Here is a 25,175-nt window from a genome sequence, read left to right as displayed (position 1 = left end):
GTGCCGGTAAGCTGATTTCTGTTCCGGTTGCGCAAGAGCCTCGATGGAACTGGGACAGTGGTGCTTCTTAATTCAGAGGCTGGGCTGGATTAGCGGGTGTCATGCCACTGTTTCAACTCTGCGGTTATTACTCCAGCTATTGGCACCCCTCCCGAAAGCCACCACTTTCATGAATTGGTTGGCCGTAGCTCTTTCAGGGAGAGGAGTGGGAAGAGGAAAAGGGTAGAGAGCCAAGCACAAAAACAAAGAGGCAAACAGTGTGACATAAACAAAACTTAAGTTTTCATTTCCCACTGATTTAAATGTTTTGTTAACACTAGAATAAAAATAGAAATTGTCCACATACTGTACATGCTCAAACACACAAGGTGTGCTCTATGTGTAAAGCAGAATGAATTACATCTGATTATCTTTTTCTATATACAAAACAAAATACATATCAGAGAAAATACATATCAAGTGTCTCTATTTGTATTGAGACCCACAGTGCTGTAGCACTGGATTCACACACCCCTAGACTGTGACACAGCCAATCACGTTAACCCCTCTGCCCCCTCCTGCTTCCCTAGACCCCTAATCCTCCTCAATAACAACCAGCAGTGGCACAGAGCTGATAGAATAGTCTAAGAGGGTGTCCTCCACCCTAAATGTTCCCGAATCAGCACTAAGTGCAATTGGCCCTGCACAAGCAGCTTAATTTTTTAAATATAGCCCATAATAATAGTCCATTACCGTGACAGCAAAAAAAACAAAGGCTGTCAATACAACAAAGGCCTTTGATGAATTTCATCCAAAGCAAGTGGCTGAAATCAATGATTCATGTTTTTCTACATTTGTGTCACAACATCAAGGAATTATTCTTTCCTACAATGTTACTGTCATTCTTATTAGAGGGATAATTCGTGTTTATTTGATCTATTGTATTAGTCTAATAGCTACAATAACTCAAAAGGGGTTCCATTGTTAATGATATGCTATACTAATACTGGAAAAGCAGAGTATTTTGTTAAAAGATGTTATAAGAAACTGCCCTATTAAGCTGAAAACAAATGCGCTGCGCCCAGATGGAACGTGTTAGTGGTTAGTGTGGAGAAAAAAAGGTCTATGTTTCTTTGTTTCAAGCTGCATATGTCCACAACTACACAGCCACTTCTCTCCATAATGACATCATCCACGGTTTCAGCCATAGGTGGAGCTGTAGAGTGACAACGCGGGGTTACCCCGATTGTAAGTTCTCCAGTTCCTCAGTGTTACCACGGGGAACAAAGTCAAGAGAGTGGACGCACGAGTGAGGTCGTGGCACACTGACTTGTGTAACTCGAGACTTACTATTTAGTTTGGTGTTATGTTTGTGAGACATAGACATAACTGACCAACTGATTGAGAATTATAGGGAGGCAGGAGGCGACAGTGAGGCAGAGAGGAGGTAGAGGTAACGTTAGTCGAACGTGGGGAGGAGGCGAAGTGAGCGGACAAGGCACCGTAGTTTTCTTGGATTCTATTGCATGTCATTTTCAACTCATACCTTGCACGGAAAGAGCTAAATTCACAAGACTGGGGCACGTCTGGAGGAAGCGCCAGTCCTTGATTCCTTTACAATGAAGAAAAACAATTCGGCGAAACGGGTAAGGCATGGCAACGTTACATTGTCGCCAAATAGTGGGTGTGCGTTTTTTGTTCAGTTTTCACAATATTTATGTACCGTAGATTACAGTCGATACAATATTTAAAGACCGTTCTTTTTTGTGGCACTGTGGTGTGTCATTCGTACACTACTTGATAGGCTATATTGTTGATTGGTTGTCAAACTGGTGCATTTGTGAAAGGATATAAGCATGGTATTCCTTTGTGAACGTTCCTAGGTGAGGTAGCATAGCTTGTTCAAATGCAACTACAGTCATAGGCTACTATTTTAAACAGTAAAGTAGCATTAACCCGGAGGACATTTCCCATTATTTTATTCAAGAACAGTTGTGATGTTGTATCACAATTTACGATAAGGTCGGTTGACAGACTGTTCATAGCCATTGTCATCCCCTTTGAAAAGTCAGATTACTTTAAAATTCTGAAATTACGTTATCAAGAGGGAAATGTGAAGAGAAAACATGAGTCTGAAAACGGTGCCCGCCAGGAATGTGATAACATCTACATGACAAAGAGCATGACAGGGCCGAGGAGCCTTCACAAAAGTCTCCCCCTTTTCGCACGCTACCCCTTTGAATCTCAATAAGGGAGCCTCGGTCAGTTATCCCTAACCGCCGTTTCTCTTGCAGGGCCCGCAGGATGCTAACCAGCAGTCCTCACAGCCAGACAAAGTCGGATGGATCCGCAAATTTTGTGGAAAAGGGATATTCAGAGAAATCTGGAAAAATCGGTTTGTTATGCTTAAAGGAGACCACCTCTACATCTCAGAGAAAGAGGTAAGCCGTCATGCCATTATTGCTGCTTTATAACTGTGTCACTACAGTTAAGTGTGTTACAATGTTTCTAGATTAGAGATGTGGTGTGTTTGGAAACGTTTTACATCAAGAAATCTGAAGCAGTGTAGCCCATGCCATATACAGTACTGATACAATTGACAAAGCTCTGTCTGTGTAACCGACAGTTAGTTACCTACCAATCTATAGCTGACGTGAAACTGAGCTCACTGGAGGCTCTCCAGTCTTCACCAACTTTAGGAAACAGAGCAGGTGTCAAACAGCATTCAAGGAATGCCAGAGTCATGTTCCCCACTGTCTTGCTCTAGACCAGGGTGTCAGGGGGTCAAGCTGACTGACATGACACAGAGAATTCACAGAGGCTGTGAGTTTGTCAGCGCAGCTGAGTTGGTTTTCAAGTTGGATACAAGTTTTGTGGGGGAACGAGACCAGTGGTTTTAGACGAACCGTTGTTAAATTGCACTATGATCAGAAAGTGTGTGGGGAAACTAGGTAGGGATGCACTGTGGTACCTCACGCAGCTCCATAACCACAGAAAAAAGGGAAACAATTGCAGACTGGCTGTGACTGTCCCACTCACGAGGTTCCTGTGCTCTCAGCCACCCACACATGAGTCATAGACAACCTTTCTCCGGTGGGGCAAAAGCAGAGGCTGAGGCAGATCCAGCCATATTATGCATCTCACTGCAGCCGAACCCAGCGCTCTCCGCTCACTGTCGCAACTCACACGCCAGCAAACAACACCATGGCTATTTAGAAGCCCTGCTGATTTAGATCTAATCTCAAATTCAATCAGTGGTAAGAGCTTTTGAATTTCTGCGTGCGGGTCTGCGGGAACCAAATGAGTGAAATGACTTGACCTCTCCGCTTGTCAGTTTCTGTACTGTTCCTCCCAGAGCAGCCACAACAGCCAGCCCTAGCCGCCAGGCTTCCATCTGATGGGTTTTTGAGGCACGTCTGGAAGATTGAGCCTGGGGTTAATTGCACAGAGCTTTGTCCCGTGTTCTGTTTGCTCACGCTGCGACGTGCAAACCTCCGTCACCTTCGTTATCATCAGCAGAGGGGACAGCGGAGCACCGCGCACGGACGGAGTGTGTCTGGAGCGAGGCGCGGAGGATCAGAGTCCTGCCCAGCTCAGCCCAAGCTTTAGCCAAGAATGCGATATCTGCCTCTTAGAGAGTGCTTAACACCTTGATCCAATAACAAACAGGCAAACAGGTCGGCTGGGCTGGCCGCGCAAGACCGAGAAATGTGACAAATAGATGAGGTAGACACCAGGAGTGGATCGATTTGTGTCTCTGGGCCCCTTTAGATTTTTTGTATGTTGATATTGACCAAAGGCACAGATGTCCTGAGTGACATGATGAGATTGGGGAATTTTGAGCAAGTGGTATCATTAACCATTATCATCAATGGTGTCATTAACTTGTCTTTACTTTATTCTTTAACTTGTCTTTAACTTTATTCTTTATTCTATACTTTACTTCCCTTAGCCATGGATATTTGAGTGTGAGTCATTGTCACATAAGAAGCTCTTGTTTTTGCTCTATTGCTTCAGAATCAGAACTTACCTGGTTAACAGGCTTAAAGCCGTAACAAAGTTCTTAGCTTCAGGCCGCCCCTCTGCAGAGGGTATTAAGAAGTAATTAAGAACCGCACAGGCTCACCTGGCCAAATATCAGTTTAGCGTCAGAAGGGTGAATCACTGACACAAAACACCACGGCTACTCAGTCAGTACGGTAGCATCAGCCTGTGTGGTCTGAATCCTTCAATCATGTTGTCTTTGCAATTCTCTGTTGTCCCGGTATTAATTAATATTTATTTAGCTCATGAGCTGAAAATCTGTGGTGCTAGGTCATACCAGTGTTTTACTGAAATGCTGTAGGCCTCCACCATTAAGACTGACACATCAGTAGACTCATTATGGTGTGGAGACTAAGCTAAAGCATCTGGAAAATATCCCACTCTCCACTTTTGAATTATAGACCCCTACGCTAAATTATGGTGAGCAGAGTTTAGAACTGGCACTGAGAATGGCAGTGCTTATTATTACCAGAGAGGCTTTTGGGTCAGACAAAGGGAAATGTCCTTCCCTTATATATACGCTCCCCCTGAAAGTGCCTCTCTGGACCAAAAGTCATCTCAGCGTTATTCTCCCGTGTGCTCATGGTGTGGATGTGGGATCGAGTTGCACAGCGAGCGAGAGCAGACGCCCAGGAGCGGGACAGCTGTGTGGGGAGAGGTGCGGCATGTGGCGGCCGGGCTTGGGTTTCACTCAGATGGGTTACAGTCTCATTCACCCCAGCTATATCTCTCAGACACACAGACATGCGTACACACACACACACACACACACACACATGCATACACGCACACATGTGCGTGCACACACACAAAGACATGCATACACACACACATGCACACATGTGCGCACACACACGCACACGCGCAGACACACACACAGAGACACACGCACACACACAGTGACAAAGAGACAGAGCTGGGAGAGTACACTGTTGGTTCACATGTAGACACACACCACTCATGCACAAGACACAAACACAGACACATATGTGCATCCTCACACCCTTGTGTCGTGGACTGGAGGCTGTGCATTTCCTTCATACAGTATAAGAGTATTTGCAGCGCATGGGTGACTCACACACTGTGGTTGAGGCAGGCTGTGTGAGCTTATTCCACAGCTCTAGGTGTTGAAACCCCCGCTGCCTCGAGCTGAGATGTGGGCTGTATGTAGTCTCTGATCACACAGCCCATTATATTTACACAGTGTGTGTGTCGGTGTGTGTGTGTGCGCGCGCGTGTGTACTGAAATGCCTACTCTAATGAGCACTCAGACAATAATAGGCTCCGGCTAGCTCTGCCTGACTATCTCTGTGTGAAAGTCAATGAGAGAGATGCATGCATCAGAGTGCTTTGATGATAATGTACGCGGAATTTTCCAATGGCAGTTTTGGCAGTAAAGTTAAATAATCTCTGTGTAAGCGTATCTAAAGGCTCACGACGAGTGAATCAAATATGCAACACAGAACCGAACGCAATGCCAAATTAGGAAGTTGCTTTGCTGCGTTGGTCCACACTAAAATAATCACTGAAGCAAGTTCTGCTTTGTGTTGACGGTTGCGGTCTCACCAGCATTGCTTGTGTTTGGTTCCTGTTAGCTTTTAGAAAGCTTCTCTATTTTTGAAATAACCTGGCTGAAAGAAGATAACGTGTACTTTTTTTTAAAAAGGCAGCTCGGAGTAGACTGTCTGTCTGGTAATAGCCATCTGTGTGTCTGACATTACCATAATTCAGCATTGTATAGCATCATGAGACAGTGAACACTTGTTATGCACCCCTGTGATTGTGAATGGATCCTTGCCCATTAAATCACTTTGTCAGTAGCTTACAGTAGCCACTGCTGTTCTTCTGGCAAGGAGTCAGTCCGGTCTTCTACTTTGCTGGCTCTGTGTGTGTTAGTGATTCATCACCCAAACGGGATGCTGGCGCCTTGGTAGAGTCTGACAGATCACCCTCTCCTGGTGCTCAGTCAGGCGATGTTCTCCAGAGGTTGCCACTGGATGGAATGAGAGCAGGGCATGAGAAAGATCGTCTGTTTAACATGCAGATGAGAATTCCTGCTTTTTTTGCTATCTTCCGGTCTGTTTTCTTTCATCCCTCAGTCTCTTGATCTATCTGACTTTTCCCCTCCTTTTATCCCTACTTTTTCATCATTCACTCTCTCCTCCTTTTTTCTCACCCTCTCTATGCAGCTTTGTTTACTGCTGTTTGTGTCAGCAATATCCACCTAAAGCACAGCTACTACCACAGCCCCATCAAACTGTGGGCTTGAAATCCAGCAGATAGCTGTCGGCATGACCTTCTCCTCTTTCAAGGGATGGAAACACAAGAGTTCTCCCAATTTCCTTGATGACAGCTCTTCCAATTGTTCTCCCTGCAGACTTACATGAAAGGAGGAGGAGTGAGTGAATGAAAGAGAGAGAGAGAGAGAGAGAGAGAGAGAGAGAGCAGGAGACATAGAGAGAAAGAGAACGGGGGGAGATGGACAGGTCATGTATCATAGGCGTTTATTCTGTGTGCAGACTCTGTGGGGCCGCGACACAGCAGACCTCTCTATCTTGGCGCTGGCGTTTAGCTTGGCAGCCCGCTTTCCGTGCCAGGGTCGTAGAGAGCCAGAGGGTATACACTCAGGAAAAGTGTGTCGCTGGGGCCGGGCGGGCGTCTCCCAGCCTGGCCTGGGTGTTATAGCAACACCACCACACACACACACACACGGCAACACACATACACAGTGCCACACAGTGTGCCGCAGTTGTTCCCCTATTAGGAAATGCATTCTCTCAGCACCTCTTGTGCACTTATTTCCTGTCACACATACAGTATACGCACACTGACACACACTGACACTTATCGGCTCTGTATCTTCATCGTTTTGTTTAACACGTTGTCAAATTCAGTTTTGTTTGACTGTCTATAGTTTGCTGTCTCTCGCTCCTTGTAGCTCTTGCTCTCTTTCGCTTTCTCTCTCTGTCTCTCTCTATCTTTCCCTCTTTGAAAAGCCATGATGGTAAAGAGCTTAAATAAGTGTAGTATCTAAAAGCAAAGCTGGGGGCAGACTAGCAGGTTGTCATGCCAACTGGCAGGAAGTTATGAAGAGTTGGCATGAAGTGAGACCTCAAGGTCCTTTGCCCACATGCTGTCTGTACCCACCTCGAGGTGTGACTGAACTTTATGAATAAATCTTTTTAAAGAGGAACTTTTGTGTTGGGATGTAAACATATAACTGATTAACACAGGTCCAGGCATTGCTAGTAGCCATTGCACTTTGCTCCTGATCTGTATTCATATTCTGTACACATATGGGATGATGTCAGTGGCAGTGCATTTACTGTGTGTTTCATAATAGCACACACACACGCACACACACACACACACATGTGTGCACAGTCATACAATAGCACACACACACACAATAACACACACAAATGCTTTTAGAGTATATCTGTTTGCATTACGTAATGTGCTTTTTTTGTTGGTGTATGTTTGCATGGAGGAGGCCATTAAAACCAGCCCACTACATAATGGAGTCAAAGGGGCTCTGAAGGGGTCTATGTACTTTCCTCATTTTAATGTATTTAGGTCACTCTAGCCTCCTGCCAGCCCTCGCACTGCTCTCGCTGATAACTCCAGCACAACTCTGTGTGACTCCTGATTAGTGAGAGTGTCAGAGGATCTGTGCGGCAGTGTTAGGGGCGAGAGAGCCGAGTCGAGAGCCGAGCGCTGATACGGCCCGTAAATATGGAAACACACTCACTGGCGGAGAGCGAGCCTTCACCGCCGAGGCCCGTGGTGGTGATGTAACGCTGGCAAATTAGCAGCGCTTGTTCACAGGCGCCAAACAAATGATCAGCAACACGTGTGTGTACGGCTGGAAGGACGAAACATAAACCCACAAAGTGAACAGTTTTGTTCCTGTTGTTACATGCTGATATACTGTACACTGTCTTTACATTATTTATGACTTGAGGTGTGTGCACCTTGGAGGTTATTGATATGGCTTGTAGGCAATAATGATTGGCAGGTGATCAGAGTTGCCCGTTGTTGCACCTGTATTTAAATCCAAATTAGGATTCGCCGCAGTTCGGGAGGCAATCATTGTTTTGTCCCACTCTTCTCTGACAATCACCATATTCCCTAATGCCACAGAATGGGAACAAACTATAGAAAGATATGTTCTGAAAAGTCTGTCACAACAGCACATATGCTATTGACTTGGCAAAGCCATACAGTACATGGACCAATAATGTGGTTTGGAATTCTGTACAGGCAATAATGGCGTAACTGTACTTCCACTTCTGAAAGGCAAAGGCAGCGCCATTAAAAGATATCTATGGGATCGGTGTCATATTCCCGCAACCTAATCCAGACGCTGCAAAAGAGGCTGAGTAATCAGAGACATCCTGGATTTGTACCGGCCACGCGCCACACATGCAAATAAGGCACACTGACACATGACAATTATACACACACACACACACACACACACACACACACACACACACACACACACACACACACATGGATACACCTACACACACACACACACACACACTACAGGTACAATTGCATCCTGTTTCAAGATACATATCAACAGATTCATTTCTGATCGCTCTGTGTCAGTTATTATGTTTCAAACTTTGCTATCTAACTAATTAGTGGAGGGTGTCATTAGCCAATAGCGTCGAGGAGCCATTATGTGTAATATCATTATGCTTATGGGCTGATAGATGACAGTGAGGCATCCCAGACGCACAGCTCAGGGCAGGACTGAGCTGGACTGGACTGGACCAGGCTGGGTGTGTTGTTTTTGTTGTTGTTGTTGTCGTTGTCGTTGTCGTTGTTGTTGTTCCTGTCTTGGCAGATTGAGGTATTTATCTCCCTGCGAGTGAGCCGCAGTTGGAGGCTGGTTATGTGGAGCAGTGTAATGAGATGAGCTCACCCCCCCTGAAGAGTAGGTGTGTGTGTGTGTGTGTGTGTGTGTGTGTGTGTGTGTGTGTGTGTGTGTGTGTGTGTGTGTGTGTGTGTGTGTGTGTGTGTGTGTGTGTGTGTGTGTGTGTGTGTGTGTGTGTGTGTGTGTGTGTGTGTGTGTGTGTGTGTGGGATAGAGATAGAGTGGTTCCAGGAGGGATGTAAATCAGAATCAATGAAGCTGTTTCCTCTTCCTCTTCCTCTTAAGGGAAAGAAACGATCCGGTATGCTAAGTGACTAAATTAAGACAGACGCAAATGACATGTCGAGGACATACACACTCCAGACCCAGCCTGCATTCTAGTGTTGATTTGTCACCACGGCTAATCAATACAGCAACAACTTCTAGGATACTCTAGTTATTTCCATTCATTCACATGCTGAAAAGAAGACAGGCAAAAATGTCCCTCTGGGGTGTAGCTCTAGTCGACGTCCACCAAAACTCTCAGCTACAGGTTTGCCATGAAGTGAATATTTACTTTCATGATAATCTAAATATTTGTATTAACTTGTAATATAGGCTAGTGACTGCTCATGAAGCATTCCATTCCACACAGTTTATGTTGATATATACGCTGATGAGCGGGATGTGGCCAGTGTTGCCTCGTCACCAAACTCTGATTAGAGGTCTGTCTTCATGCCCTGAAGAGCCAACTTCCATTTGGCCTTTGTGTCTGGCAGCTGGCTACACTTGTCTCACTCTGCTTAGTTCACAAATGAAAATGAGTGGCATATGGCTATTTTCTCCTTCTACTATTAGGCCTGTGGATGGCATGACTCAACGGTTAATCTACGGATTTCTTGAGCAAGTATGGCCAGGATGTCGTCACTCCGTGTGTCTGGGACCTTGTGCCTGTTCCTACGAAGTGACCGCTCCAGTTCAGGAAGCGGTCACTGACATGGCCACTTTCGGTGTGATGCCATTTCACAGGAAAACAGCCTCTCCTGGTCCTCACTCCCTTTACTGTAATTGAGGAAACATGCTTGCCAGTGAGTGAGTCACACGATCAGCTGATTTCTCCCCCCAAAACAAGAAATGTGAACAGAGAGGGCGCGAGGGTGAGTCATGGTTGCTGCACCGGAGGGGGAAGGGGGAGGGGGGGGGGGGTCATGGGGGGGGGGGGGGGGGGGTGTAGTCGGGGGTCGGTGGCGGCGGCACTTGCTAAGCGGGGGTGTGTGTGTGGAGGAGCGAAGGGTGGTGTGGGGGATTAGCACAGTGCCTCCTCGTTCTTGCCCGGTGCTCAGTCAAAGGAACGGGCTCCCTAATAGGCTCAGTCAGGCTTTGTGAGGCCTCGTGGTGGACCAAGCTCTGGCTCAGTCACCATCTTTTACTTGCCTCTCTCTCTCTCGTGTGCAAACACTTACACATATTGGCAGATGCAGTTATCCACTTCCATCCAAATTGTTCTGTGATTCTGATGAAGTTAAAGAGCACAGAGAGTGTTCGTCATGCCAGGGGAGACCTTTAGGGGTGGCTGTATTAATGTGCTGTACTATTCATTTGACCTACACGTCTTTAGTTGTAATTGTTCAACTGGCTGTGTAAACTGAGAAATCTATTACAATAATAACATCTTTTTTTTCCCCTGAGCATCTTAATGTTGATGTTTCGCTGTTAAGAACACATGTGCACCCAAATATTTGCCCCTCCCCACCCCAATACACACACACACACACACACACACACACACACACACACACACACACGTGCTCCCTCTGTTTTCTTTCTGCTGCTGGCTTCACCTGTTCCTGCAGCCCGCTTGTGTAAGCGAACACGTGCTGGCCAGTCCTGCCAAGTGTTCCCAGGCACTCAGGATTCGGGGCAGTTTAAACATGGGGCCAGGGCAGAGGGGCAGGTGGGGGCAGTTCACACATGGGGCCAGAGCACAGGGGCAGGTGGGCAAGACTGCCGGCTTTATGGCCACTACTGCTTTGATATCACAGTGCATGTACAGTAATTTCCCTCATATAAGCCGCACTGTGTATAAGCCACAGGACAGTGTTTTATGAGAGTTAAAAGAAACAAAACCATATTAACACCATATGAACTGCCCCCCTGTATTACTGTAACCTCATAGCTGAGGAAATTTTGCAAAATCAATGTATAAGCCGCGACTAAAAGTCGGGAAATTACGGTGTCATTCTCATATCACTTCCTTTAGCTGTCAAGGCAGAAACGCTGGGCCTCGTGCAACCTTAATGGGGAGGCCAAGAGCACGCTTTCCCGGGGCAAGCTGTCCATTCTGCTCAAGTTGGGAGATGGAGACGGAGACAAAGATGGCTCTGTAGCGGTGCGACCTTTGGGGAAATTTTGTCAGTTGCTTGGAAATTCAATCCTCTTAACCTTGTTTGGGATATTTATAGACTTTATTGATCTTTTGCTTCCTGAGGAAGTCTTTAAAATGTAGTTGACTTAATCAAATCGCTAACTCTGATACAAGTCAAGTCAAGTCAAGTCAGATAGAAGTGAGGTGTTGGCAGAGAATGCAATGTATTATATGATGCAGATGTAGATATGATGCTTCTTCTTCAGTGGTCACAAAGAAATTGTTACCTTTGCAAAACTTGTGGACCCAAATTAGTTCATACAATTGCGGTAATGGTATTTAGGGGTAAAAAGACTAGAAGAGGATCTTGTTGACGGGGAAACCGTTTGGAATGGACTGCCCTTTAGGGGTTCTCCTGTGTGCCAGATGAACCAGACGGTATATTTAAGTCACAGTCTCTGGAAACCAGAACTAAACAGGACATCTGGCGTTGCGCAATAGCGATGTTGGTGAGGAAATGTGTGCAGCCTGTACTTAAAGACCCAACAATACACTTTTCATGGTCTTGGAAGGTGGGGGAGAAGTAGAAGAGGTATAAACCTTAAAATTGAAGGGTGAAGAGGGAGCATTTCTAAAGCATGCCATGACATGACAAAACTGAGGAAGTGGACCCAAATCTGTCCAAACTGCGGCTCAAATAAGTTTTGTGATGAGGATATTGCAAACAGACTGGCTCTGCTCTGTGCAATTAGGCAGTTTGTTTCCCTGGGCTAAATGTTGTTTGTGCAAGTGACAGAGAAAGAGAGAGAGAGAGAGAGGGAGAGAGAGAGAGAAGAAGAGAGAGAGAGGGAGAGAACATTGGAATTATGGGAGAGAGGTGTTGAAGGCAATGGAGCCGTTTATCGGTGTGCTCTTATCCATCCGAGCATCACAGGTTTTTGAGATTACTGATTCTGTCGAGAAGTGTTTCCTTGAAAAGGGATGCCCCTATTTAAAGCTTAATGCTCAATAGTGGTCCCATGAAATATTAACAAGTCTCTCAGCATCGCAATGGAAAAGGTCCTCCAGGGTCCCCTCAGCGTGCTGGCCATGGCCAGAATTAACACGGCACATCTTTTGTGCTACCCCCACACTCGAGTTTCCGTCTCCAGTGGGGTAAGATGGGGATCGGGGTGTAATACACAGAGCTCTGAATAGCTTCCAGACAAAAGCCACCGCGATCAGGTGAAGAGATAGCGTGGGGTGATCCATGTTTCCTTGAAAGGGCTGGATCGCAGGAACATGGGCTGGAGCCCATGCCTTGAACCCCTGCCGACAACGACTCTATAAAGGAGGTTAAGCGAGCGGAGTTCAGAGAGTCGGATGTTGTTGACAGACAAAAACTTTCCACCGCTCCCAGCACCGGCTATCAGCTCCGAGAGAAAAGGCACGCGTGACGTAAGCAAGCGATTTTTGGCTGGCACCTAGCTGTCCTTCCTAACCCACCTCTGACGTCGTCATCGTCCTGGAACTTTGACAGCGTTGTTTTGTCGTTCTCAGTTTTCATGCACGCACACAAACACACACACACACACACACACACACACACACACACACACACACACACACACACACACACACACACACACACACACACACACACACACACACACACACACACATCCAGCAGGGTCAGGCCTGCTCTTTGTTGGCTAATGGGTCTTTGGTGTCGGAAACTGTGGCTGCCCGTGCTGTCGGAACACTTGTGTCCTGAGGGCCTTTTCTGTCCCGTCCTGTCGTGTCGCCCACATAGAGTGGACCTTGAACTGGTGTGATAATTGAGCCCCTTTGGCTGGGCTGCGGCCATATGTACAAGTGAAACAGGCTGCCAGACTTTGATTTCTCTCCGCTCAAGCCGGCTAATGGAAATTGATTGCGGCGCTAATGAGTTTTGTTTTGCGGGCCGGGACGTGCTGCTGCTGATGTCCATGCTGGCCTGAGAGGAGAGCGCTATCCGAGTTTGCCTCGTTTGGCCTTTATCGCCGGGTAAATCTCATTGGCTAGCGAAATGCCATTCTCTGGCACTGCTAGCAGGTGAGGGCAAGGCAGGATTTAGAATCGAAGACATCTCTCGCACGAGTGGAGCGACAAGAACTTGGATCTGATTCTGCGCATCTGTGCTTGTGTTATCCGAGTCGTTCGAAAGGTCGTAGCTAAGTTGTGGTGGTTTAACGCGATCGTGGTGGAGAACTGGCAACGTCACCGACTGACGATCGGTCGACCTGGGTTCTATTGCTGAACCCACCGTCGCCGACTAGCCAACCCCGTGCCGCTTTGGATAAAAGCGTCAATCCACTTTATTGTTGCTTAACCCATAAGAGCTCAAACCTAATAGCCATTTTTAATTTCTAAAATGAAAAACGAATGGAAGACATGGGTGGGGTGGCATGGGTGGGGGGGGGGGGGGGGGGGGGGGGGCTTCCCAGGGCGCTAAATTAGTCTGTTACACCCGTGTCACCAACCGTGGGTTTTGAGGAGGGGTCGTTGCCAGACTGGGTGCTGCCCCACTGAGAGGGGTGGGCACACAAAGCCAGAGTGGCGAGGGCTGCACGAGTGGCGGAGCCTTTGTCACCCTGCCCGTTCTCCTCCCTCCTTACCCGGCAGTGCCAGTGATGTGAAGTGACAGGGTGTGAAGAGGCGACCGGTCGCTGAGTGAGTGTCAACGCAGGGGGGGGGGGCATTTGTGAGAGGGTACACCCCAGGCGCAGAGGTCCGGCAGTGGCGGCTGGTGTGTGTATGTGTGTGTGTGTGTGTGTGTGTGTGTTGGAGGGGAGAAAGGCAGGGGGCGGGGGGGCGGGGGGGGGGGTCTAATATCACCCCCCCATCCCCTGCCTCCTCCAACCCCTTCTGTTGAGTGTCAGCTCTTCTTTCACTGAGGAGTCCACAACCTTTGTTACCAGTAAGGCTGGCAAATCCAATTTCATGGCTTCACCAGAAGGGTCCAGTGTATATTTCAAGTCTTGCAAGTCCTCTGGATTTGTCTAAAAACCCCGTTGGCCAGCAGGAGCAGTCGTGACTGAGACAGTGGCAGCTCTTTTGGGATGCGACTCAAGTGCAGTTCTGACGACAAGACTGTCTGAAATGCTGCCAATCTAGAGCCCCGCAAGCCAACAGGACACACTAACTTCCTCTGTGTTCGCCGTTTGAATCCGCATCATTTCCTTGAGCTCTGACTTGGAGGTCTGGTGTTTGTGTTTGCCTTGTCCTTTCCCACAAAGCAGCTTGCAGTTCATTGGGTTTGTCAGCTCTTGTTTTTCCTCATTGCGTTGACATTGCTCGCATTGAGACTGATGACTCACCAGCTACAGTACACTTCAGGAGCAGCGTATTAGTCTCGTACTTACATCACATGCAGCTTTTGCATATTTAGTCTGTGACTGAGAGACTGCTCATAACAGCAGTGCTGGTCCCCACCCACCACTGGCTAATCATCCCTCACTCAGGACAGACAGTGGATTGTGTGTGTGTGTGTGTGTGTGTGTGTGTGTATGGAGGACCCTGTGGTGACCACTGTGTCCCCAGAAAGCCTGTTTACAGTCAGGATGTGCCTCAGCCGTACAACGTGTATTGGTTGTCCTGGAGATGGTTGCCTAGAGCCCAGCTGACGGAGAGTGACATCAGGGCACAGTAGTGTGTAGCTGTTGCTGCTGGGAGCCATCGGGTGAATGGCCCTTTGCACCGGTGCTCTCAGTAGCATCCATCTGCCCTCAGGCCACATCATCAGGTTCAAGTTGCTCATCTCTGTGGGATTGAGCAAGACGGGGGCACACTCGGACAATAGTTGCCAGTTGCCTACCCATATCTTCTTAGGTCGGTGTACAAGGCACAGCAATTCTTGGGTACATTGGAACTTAAAAAATCATCTGAAAGATGCCAATTTGTGTGTACATTTGCTTTTATAGTTAATCTGTGGACTGTTTGAGCAAAACATTTTTGAATTTGTAGCACACCTTTGCATTACCACTGAATTAAGACATTTTCAAAGCTATTAATGCATGTTAACACATACTGTAGCACAAAACAGCAAGGCCTTACATCCTGTATTTTTATATTCGCAGGTCAAAGATGAGAAGAAGATCCAGGATGTGGTCGACCTGACAGACTACGAGCGCTCAGAGGAACTGCGCAAGGCTAAGAGCCGCAGCAAGAAAAACCACAGCAAGTTCACCCTGCTGCGCTCCCGGCAGCCTGGCAACACGGTGAGTGCCCTGGGTTGTGGGTTCAGTCCAGGACATGGGACTAACGGTCCTCATCCAACCACACCTGCTCCTGCTAGCTGGGCACAGGCACCGCTGAATGGAAGTAATTTAGAACCACAGTTTATGGGCTGCATAACATCCCCAATAGATTTTCAGCTGAGCTGTGTGACCCCAGACACAATTTCAGCTCTGGGCTCAGATGCCGGTGAATGAGTGGCGTTGGTAATGACCTGGAAGGGAATAGCTGTAAGACGTTAGCTGGTGTGTGTGGAAACATGGGTAAAGTTGGGTGGAAGCCAGCCAGGGGTGTCCTGACTCCTGATACTTCTTCACTGTTAGCATATCATGCTGTTATAGACCTGTCATCTTCAAACGTAACTGTCAGAGTTTGATAAGAGACATAACCGTCACATTTCTCAGAAAAATTGATTCCGCTGTGAACACGTTGGATTTCTATCTTTATGTACTTGAGAAGAGACATAACCGTCTCATCTCAAGTAAATAAAGATAGAAATCCAATGTGTTCACTGCAGAGTCAATTTGAGAAATGAGGAGAGAACCACTTAAAATAAAACATTCCCAACTATTACCGGTGCCTTATACGTTGATTTTGCAAAATTTCTTCAGCTACAGTATGAGGTAAATACACAATGGCAGTTAATATGGTATTAATAGGTTTTTTCTTCTCTTTTAACTTGCATAAAACACTGTCCTGTGGCTCATACACAATATGGCTAATACACAGGAAATTACTATACACTTCAGCCTCCACCTCAGTTTGTGTCATCAGTGCAACTACTAACTAGGTTAGCTATGTTTTTTCCAACAGGGTTAAACCAATATAAAAACACTTGGCCTGTCTCTGGTCAGTGGTGAGATTGATGTTGAAATTGGACTAAATTAATTAATGTCCAGGACAAGCCAGTTACCCATTTTGCATCCCCAGAAATGGCAACCAGGGCCTTTTGTTTTACTGGTTGTGAACATCTCAGATGGTTAGAATAGCTGGACAAGCTTTAATGACTGTGTAATGATGTGAATGCATGTCAAAGGCATAGAGTCACCGTGCTGTCTGTTGACTCAACCCTGTTGAGAGCAGTCACATCTGTAATAGGTTATGGAGCATTATGGCCTAACAGCGCTCAAAGGTTTTCACGGTTGGGTCCACAGTCCACAGTCACTGTAGAATCACAACAAGAACCAGATCTTGGTGCAGGTGTTTGTGGGAAGAGTGTGTAATATTCCCTCCCAGCAGACTTTTTTATGGACTAAAGTTTTACTATAGAGTAAATGCCTTGGTGAACTCATGTATGCTTGCTGTTAGAATTAAGCCACACGTGTAAGTCCTTCAAACCATGTTGTTTATTTTCTGTGAGATTTTTCTCCCCCTATAAATTCCCAAAACTGCAAGACTGGCACAAAATCCTATTAATTAGTGGCCTTTGACGGCGAAAATAGCTCAGCATGCACTCAGAAAAAGCCCCAGAAGTAGAAGTATCGGCCACTCTCTACAGTCACTCTCATAATACACGAAAGAAAGCCAGTCTTAGGGGCCTTAGCAGCAGCACAGGGTTTTACTTCAGTGGACGATAAGGAGCTTGTGGAGGGAAGAACAGACTAGCCTCGATAATCTACAGAAGCCAGCAGCTAGTGCAGAGCTCCAGAGGTTAGGTTAGTGTCCTTGCTTATTTAGCCCTGGAGCCGGCTGCTGGGCCATAACCCTGTCCATAGCGATTAGCATCGAGCGTGCTTGCTTGGGTGCAGCTAATTGCCTGTGATGATCTGAGACGCAGATACTTGTGTCTGTAAAAGACAAGCAGTTTGCTTGAAATGCCCACCATCTCTCTCTCTCTCTCTCTCTCTCTCTCTCTCTCTCTCTCTCTCTCTCTTTGTTGCTACCAGCAATACACAAGTGTCTATTTCAGCACTTGTTGAAGACACACTCTCAAGAAATGGCTCTGTAGAAAGATGGGATAAAAATACATTTGATGCATGCCACGCCCACAAACAATATGTTTTAGATCCTTTTCAGTAGGCCTATTTCTTGAAATGTCTGTTCATTCATTGCTGTAGAAAAATACTTAATTCCGTTTAAAACAGTTGCAGTATGAGGGCTTGAGGAACTACAGTTTGAGGAAGTTGGGTAATAGATTAAAAGCAAAGCATTCTAATAAAGCAGAAGGTGTACACCCTATTCTTCCTGCTTAGGCTCTGGCATACTGCATCACGACACATAGAAGAGCAACGCTGTGGTAAAATGCTAAAAATCCATTTAGTTTTATTGCATAAAAACATATAAGCACGCACATATAAATGCTTCAAAATCCTTTTTAAGCGACTTATAAAACTGCTGCCGTGGATTTCAGATGCTTTGCTCTGGAGTAGGAGCCGACCTACTTGGCGTTGTTGTCTGTGTGCATTTCGGGACTGTTTCCAGGAGGGTATAAAAACCTTTAAGGTCCAAACACACAATCATCTGCAATCCCGCATCGAGGCAGGTGGCTAATCCTGAATCCCTGTGTGCCGTGTCTCCCAGGGGAGGATGCCGTGGCGCTCCTATCATAGCTCCGCTAATGATTCCCAGCGCTCCGCACTCCCATAAGCATCTGGACCAGCCCCAGTGGGCCAGTGTGTCCCCTGCCTCACCGCCACAGACAGACTCGGAAGCTCAGGGTTTGGTGTTTTATAGGAGGAGGTTTCAGTCGTCGTTTTTGAGAGTATAGCTGAGGGCAAAGGATTTTGTGTTTTTGTAGCAAAGGTGTTTGTGAATATTTTCACGGCAAATGTGTGAGTGTGAAAATGTGTGTCTTTTTGCATTAAAGTGAGCTGATTGAGACAGCAGGCTTGTTATCACATCACGGTACCTGTGCCTCATACAGTATCTGATGTTTTTCTGATACTTTCCACTTTTTAAATGCCACTTAAAGGAGAAATCCGGCAAGTTTTCACATAGATCCCTGTTTGCCGAAGTCAATAAGTACTGTCGGTACGAAACTAAGGTTTTACCTACTGTAGCCAGGCAGCTACAGCACTATGCTCTGGCTCTGGGGGCACTTCCATGAGCCCCCATGTACATGGCCACAGAGTGTAGCGCTTTAGCTACCTGGCTGCGTTAGTTGCTGGTTGTAGCAACTCGAGCTACTGTAAGGTAAACTCGTAGGCAGTACTCGGTGACCTCGAGAAATGGAGATCTATGTGAAAACTTGCCGGATTTCTCATTTCTCTCTAAGGAAGAGAGAAACGAACCCTCTTTCAGATACCTAACGGCAAATTCAACATCAGTCGACTCAGTCAGTCGCTCTACAGTATATTAATAATGTTGTGACACTTTTCCTTTTCATGTCAGTGTGCCCTAATAGTCCATATGCATAGTAGCCTAGCTATTATGACTACACCCCCCCCCCCCCCCCCAATTCATACAGATAGATAATCTAATTTGTGTTATAGTAGCGATATTTATCCTATAAATCAGCTTTGTAAAAAAAATGGAATGTACTCTTAAATGGCCATCAAAGCCAAATAAGCACATTTTCTGTCTCTGTGTACAGTAAGACAGGATTGACTGTGGTGGTTCTCCTCTAGCTGTGGGAGGGGTGGGGTGGATTGGCGTGTTTGAGAGAGGATATATCAGCAGCAGACTTGAGCCAGAGTGTGCGTTTCGGCGGACTCGCCCCTTAGAAGTGCTGGCCTTGGTCTTCCTTCACACGGTGCCTGCTTCCTCGTGTTCCTGCTCGCTCAGCAGGGCAGGGGGAACAGCCATATGGCCGCGCTCCTCGAGCTGCTCAGCCCGCCTGTGTTTGGCCTCAGAAAGAGGACCACATGAAGGGGCCGTGTCTGCCTGCGCTGAGCGCTCAGTGCAGGGTTAGCCCACACCCACCCCACCGCTAGGGATTAGCATCAAACATCTGAAGAGGGGTGCTGAGGAGTATCTGAGGTGTGTGTGTGTGTGTGTGTGTGTGTGTGTGTGTGTGTTGTGTGTTTTTTTTTTCTGATGCCATTCTTTAGTCTCCTTGCTCATCGCTGTCCTTTCCTCCTCCCCCTCCCCAGGTCCCCAATCTAGTCTTTCTGGCGGTTAGTCCAGAGGAGAAGGAGTCTTGGATCAACGCAATCAATGGAGCCATCACAAAGGCCAAGAACCGCATCCTGGATGAGGTAACGTTCTTATTCTCTGATCCACCTCAGCCCCACACCCCACCCCCGCCCATTTGAGTAGATTGCACTCTCTTGTATGATCAGACACACAGATGACTCATCATTCTGTCCTGATCATAGCCTTACAGAGGAAGAATCTCTGAAACAGACACCCTTTTGTTAAAGTCCATTCCTACCTGGGGCAGCCGCGGCACATGTGGCAGTAGTGTACCACATTTGGGGCTCAGCGCCCAGGAAGACCCAGGTTCAGTTCTGACATTCAGTTCCCAGTCTGTCTCCCATTAATTTCCTGTCTCTCCACTCACTGTCCTATCAACATAAAGGCAAACATACAGTATGCTTCAAATAAATAAACAAATCCTACCCATAAAAATGTCTCAAATTGAGCTTTTAAACTGGACGCTGTCCATGCTAAATCCTTCTCCATATGCACTTTACTGGGTGTCAATATTTGCGCTAAGCTGAGTATTTATATTAAACACGAGAGCCAGATGAGCCAGTATGAAAGCAGCTGTTTCTGTCTGCTTTTACTGTGGTATTCACACACTCCTTTTGAAGGCTCACATTGAACGCAACGCAGATGATGCTGCTGGTTCTGGAACGCTTCTGCCAGATGTGCCTCTTAGCACCAGCAGTGTGGCTGCGGAATCAAAGAGCTCCCTTCGGACGTCACTGTCTGCTGAGGATTCGGTTCTCCATCACCACGGACGTTTAGCTGACGCCAAACATTCTCTCTGAGATGATCTCAGAGCTAGTGACTCAGCCAGTGCCTTCAACATTTGATTTATAGATAAAAAGCCATCAATACACACACACAAACACACATGTACACTCTAAGCTCAACACACCCATTGAGCTGTATACACACACACACACACACACACACACACACACACACACACACACACACACACACACACACACACACACACACACACACACTCACACACACACACACACACACACACACACACACACACACACACACACACAAACACACACAATAAACACAAACTCATACATACGGCTAAACACACACAAACGCTCTCTCGTGCAGAAATGAATGATGCCCTCTGTGCTCTCTCAGTAATGAGGTGGATTGATGGGGAGGTGCAAGCATGCATGTGTGTGTGTGTGTGTGTGTGTGTGTGTGTGTGTGTGTGTGCTCAGGAGTGGGAGTGAGTGGGAGTGCGCCGCATATAAATGCCACTGGAGACGAGCACGATGGCGTGAGTCACCTCTTCATTTCTAGCAGGTTATTAGCTTTCCCCTCGGCAATACACCCCGCCCCACACACACACACACACACACACACACACACACACACACACACACACACACCCACACACACACCATTCTCTGGAACCCCTCCACAGGAGAGGAAACCAGGTGACAAACCCCCGTGTCCTCTTCTTTTCACCACTCACTGTGTGACCGTGGAGAGAGAGAGAGAGGGGGGGGGGGCGGGGGGTATCACCTTACTGCGCTGGCGTCCGGTGTCCTGTGTATACATTCAGGGCTTGGCTATCTATCTATCGGCCGCCGAGCTCTTAACACGCCAGTGGGTTCACCTCACACGCTGGCTGGACACCGCAGCGTCCACCACGGGGAGGCCGGTTCTAGAACCTCCTGTTTCACGGGCTCCGCAGAGCAGTTACCTGCTGTGGCTCTGTGGGTCGCCCCACCACTCGCTGACCACACTCTCCCCCCACCCCCCCCCCCCCATCTCGTTAATTAAAACGGCCAATTAAGTTGCACAAATGCAGGGGTGGCTGAAGAGGATTTTAGTAGACGTGTCAGTAAGCACTGCTCACTTGTTGGTGAATGCGCTGCAAGGCCCACTGACTCATTGGATGAATGGGGGATCATCACTCGACAGAGACAGATGTAATCTGCGTGACTCAGAGAGCTGAATGTGAGCCTCTTCTCTCCCCTAATGCAGGCATCACATCAGCTGCCTCGAGTGCTGCCGTCCTCTTAACTCCTGTTTTTCTGTTACTTCCAGGATTGAGGATTGACTGTTATTATTTGCATTTGCTTATGTGTGTTTGTGTGTGTGTGTGTGTGTATGTGTGTGTGTGTGTGTGTTTGCACACAAATGAAAATCCCTACAAATCTCAGGGAGCGAATGCCTTTTGTTGTGATGCTAGATCACCCCTTCGTCTCCTCCTCCTCTTCCTCCTCCTCCTCTTTACCCCAACCCCCTCCCTGTCTCTGTTGCCGTGACTGCCCCATAAAACCCCCAAGCCACTTTAAAACACAGATTATCCACATGTTTTCAGCCAGCAGATGCCCCCGCCCCCCTTGCCCCTGCACTGTGTGACGTTGCGCTGGCACTCACATCAAAGGCCTCGCCACCCAGACTGGTGTCAACACAGACCACGTAGCGGTTGCCCATCTGTGTCATATAATTTTAAAAAAATCAGTGAAGTGAAAACTGAGTGTAGGAGGGGTTTTTTTTACTTTCAGGCATCCTTTCAGCCTCCAACTCTTGTTTATAAGGAAGATATTAGAAAAGGGTCTCACTTGAAATGTTATTCAATTTGCAGTATATCTATCTCACTTGGATATCAAATAAATGCAAACTGTCGTGGAATTAAGTTGAGCTATTCAGATGTTCAGGTGTCATTTTATCATATTTCCAAAAATGTCTAATTACTCGGTTTAAAAGACCTACCGGTATTTGCGCGTGTTGTGTGTATGTTCTCACATCTCTGCCCGTGGTTTCCTATCATGTTTCCGAAGATGCGTGTCTGTTGCCAGAGCCTGTCTCTGCTTGCTTTATATCACGTGTTGATAATCAATGAGCTGGTCGATGTCAGGATCGATAAGACCCACCCACTCTCTCGCTGAGTCCCCTCGGGCTGGTGTGAAGGCCCGCTGTGTGCGCCCAACACACTCCCTTCCCTTTCCACATGCCCTCACCAGCCCTCTCCTCTCCTCTCCTCTCTCTCTCTCTCTCTCTCTCTCTCTCTCTCTCTCTCTCTCTCTCTCTCTCTCTCTCTCTGTGCCCAGAAGTCTGTTTCACTGTCTCTTTTTTCTGAAGCCTGGAATCCTCACAATGGAATTGACTCCTGAAGCTATAACCCCTCTCTCTCTCTCTCTCTCTCTCAGGTCACAGTGGAGGAGGAGAGTTTTCTGGCCCACCCAACACGTGACCGAGCAAAGATCCCTCACACGAGACGCTTGCCCACCCGTGGCCATCTCATGGCAGTGGTACGTTTGACTCGGTTCACTCTTAGCGCTGATCAGGAAGGCAGGAGGCTGCCCTGGTATGAAGCCACAGCACGGTTTTACCACTACTGTCAAATACTGATTAAACATGGACAAAGAATGGAGAAAAATATGCTGATTCTGTGTATTAGATGTATTACATTACTGATTCTGTGTATTATTATTATTGTTATTTTTATTATTGGGCCCATCAGAATAGCAACACCACAGATGGCCAGCACTTTGGTTTAGACCAAACCAAACCAAACTGAAGTTTTTCAGTGACCTAGATTTCTCCCAGGCAACACAATGTTCTAGAGATGTACCATTCATCTATTAGACAGAGGTGTGTTTTGTGGAGCGTTAAGCTGTATTGTTTTTTCCAGCTCGTAATAAATTATAATGCCTGCTGGGTATTTATATCTCAAGCTACGCAATGCTAGCCACTGGACATCCTCATGATATCGATTTAAAGCTCCTGGTCTTGGAGACAATGCAAGTTGTTGAAAGCACTATAAAACTAAAGTTGTATATGACTCAGGGATGAAAATCAGCATCAGCCACCAACCAAATGCTGGTAAAATATTGAAGTAGCATGTGAATTTCGGACATAAAATAAATAAATAAACAGTGACTGTAGTTGAAGATATTCACATTTTTAAAGGCTAATTTCCAACGCTGATGTAACGCTTAGCACAGCAGTTCTCATGTTCTCTCCCTCCCTCCCTCTGTTCCCAGGCGTCCACCTCCAGCTCAGACGGAATGCTGACCCTTGACCTAATCCAGGAAGAGGACGCGCCGGACTCCTGCGACAAGAGCCTGCGGATCACCGTGGACAAGTCGCCCGGCTCCTCCTGCTCCACCCCCACGCCCTCCGACCCCCAGCGTCTGAGCCCCGCCTCCGCCCGCACCTCCCCGACCGCCGGAGCCGCCGCCGCCACCTCCTCCGAGGCCCAGAGCAAGTCGCAGTCGCTGCCCCGCCAGGGCGACATCCCGTGGGAGTGCTCGGGCGGCGAGTCCAGCGGAGGCCTCGGCGGGGCGCGCACCCCGCAGACCGGCCGCAAGCTGACGCCGGCCGAGAAGAGCCGCTGCGCCTCCATGGACGAGATCCTGTCCCACTCGGAGACGCGTGGCGGCGGCGTTGGCGGCGCGGGCTCCCGCCGGCCCGGCATGCCGCACTGCTCGAGCTCGGCGCCCGCCGCCGCGCTGCGGCCCATCAACCAGCTGCAGGACCTCATCTGCCAGAAGCTGGAGCGGACTCAGGAGCTGCTGACCGAGGTGCGCAGCGGCGGCGCCGCCGAGAAGGACAGCGGCGCTGGCGGCGGAGGTGGAGGTGCCGGTGCCGGCGGCGGTACTGCGCGGGCGGAGGCCGAGCGGCTCCTGGAGGAGGCCACGTCCACGTGGGGTCAGGCGCGCGACGTGCTGGAGGAGGTCAAGGAGCTGCGGGCGCTCTGCAAGCACCTGGACTCGAGCGTGGCGGGCGGCGCGGCCGGCGTCAGCGCCAACGGCGGGCTGACCAGCTCGGTGTCGGCGCACAACAGCCCCACCACGCTGGGCGGCAAGCTCAAGAGTCCGCAGCAGTCGCACTACAGGAAGAGCATGATGTGACCACGCGGCTGAGAGACAGGAAATGGACCTCACGATTGCTTCGCTGATGAATGATGAGATTAACACCCCCACGCCACCCCCTCTCCACTACCCCTTTTCTGCCACCCCCGCTCTTACTGTGTGCAAAATTAGGAAGGACGGAAAAAACCCAGAGTCACTCAGAGACTGAAACTGAATGAAATTAAATATATTTCGCCTGAAATGTATTTCCCGTTTTGCTTTTTGCATCCCTTTGTTGGCGATGCGGGCAGTTTCACAGAAATATGGTGTGTGCGTGGGTTGAGGCATTGACACATCTCCCACTGCTGAGCTGACTTCTGTACTGAACACTGGGGCCCTCAAGAGTGTGTCTAGAATGGTCTAGATGAGAGAGTGTTTGTGGGGGAGAAGGTGTGTGAGGGTCTCTGAGTCTGTCCCCCGGCTGCTCTGCCTCATAGAACTCTCAGGGGTACGTGTGTGTGTCTGCACAATGCTGGGTCATTATTCGGGGGCGTTATGAATAAAGACAGCCCAAATCAGGAGGGGGATGGGGGGGTGGCAAAGCCGGACAGAGGGCAGCCACCTCTAGGGCACACCGTTCCCCAACCCTCTCCCCCCCCCACTCCCCCCACTCCCCCCGTCCTTCTGCCAGCCCGTTGGAATGTGAATGTTTTCCTTTTTGACGTCCCAGAACACACTGGAAAGTCTCCACTTCTGCCAAGGGGGGACAC

At 48.1% G+C, this 25,175-nt stretch overlaps 1 protein-coding gene across 1 annotated transcript; it reads left to right on the top strand.

Annotated features, from left to right (window-relative positions):
* The first annotated feature begins 1,262 nt into the window (after positions 1 to 1,262).
* plekho1b (pleckstrin homology domain containing, family O member 1b) lies at positions 1,263 to 25,175 on the top strand. Its single transcript, XM_062538305.1, has 6 exons — positions 1,263 to 1,625; positions 2,274 to 2,420; positions 15,352 to 15,492; positions 19,540 to 19,644; positions 22,759 to 22,860; positions 23,596 to 25,175. The coding sequence occupies exons 1-6, from the start codon at positions 1,599 to 1,601 to the stop codon at positions 24,463 to 24,465; spliced, it is 1,392 nt and encodes a 463-aa protein (XP_062394289.1). The 5' UTR covers positions 1,263 to 1,598; the 3' UTR covers positions 24,466 to 25,175.

The sequence above is a fragment of the Sardina pilchardus genome, chromosome 6 (genome assembly GCF_963854185.1).
Source record: "Sardina pilchardus chromosome 6, fSarPil1.1, whole genome shotgun sequence".
In the NCBI taxonomy this organism is placed as follows: Eukaryota; Metazoa; Chordata; class Actinopteri; order Clupeiformes; family Clupeidae; genus Sardina; species Sardina pilchardus.
Note: the sequence above shows the minus strand (reverse complement) of the source record. Positions and strands in the feature narration are given on the sequence as shown.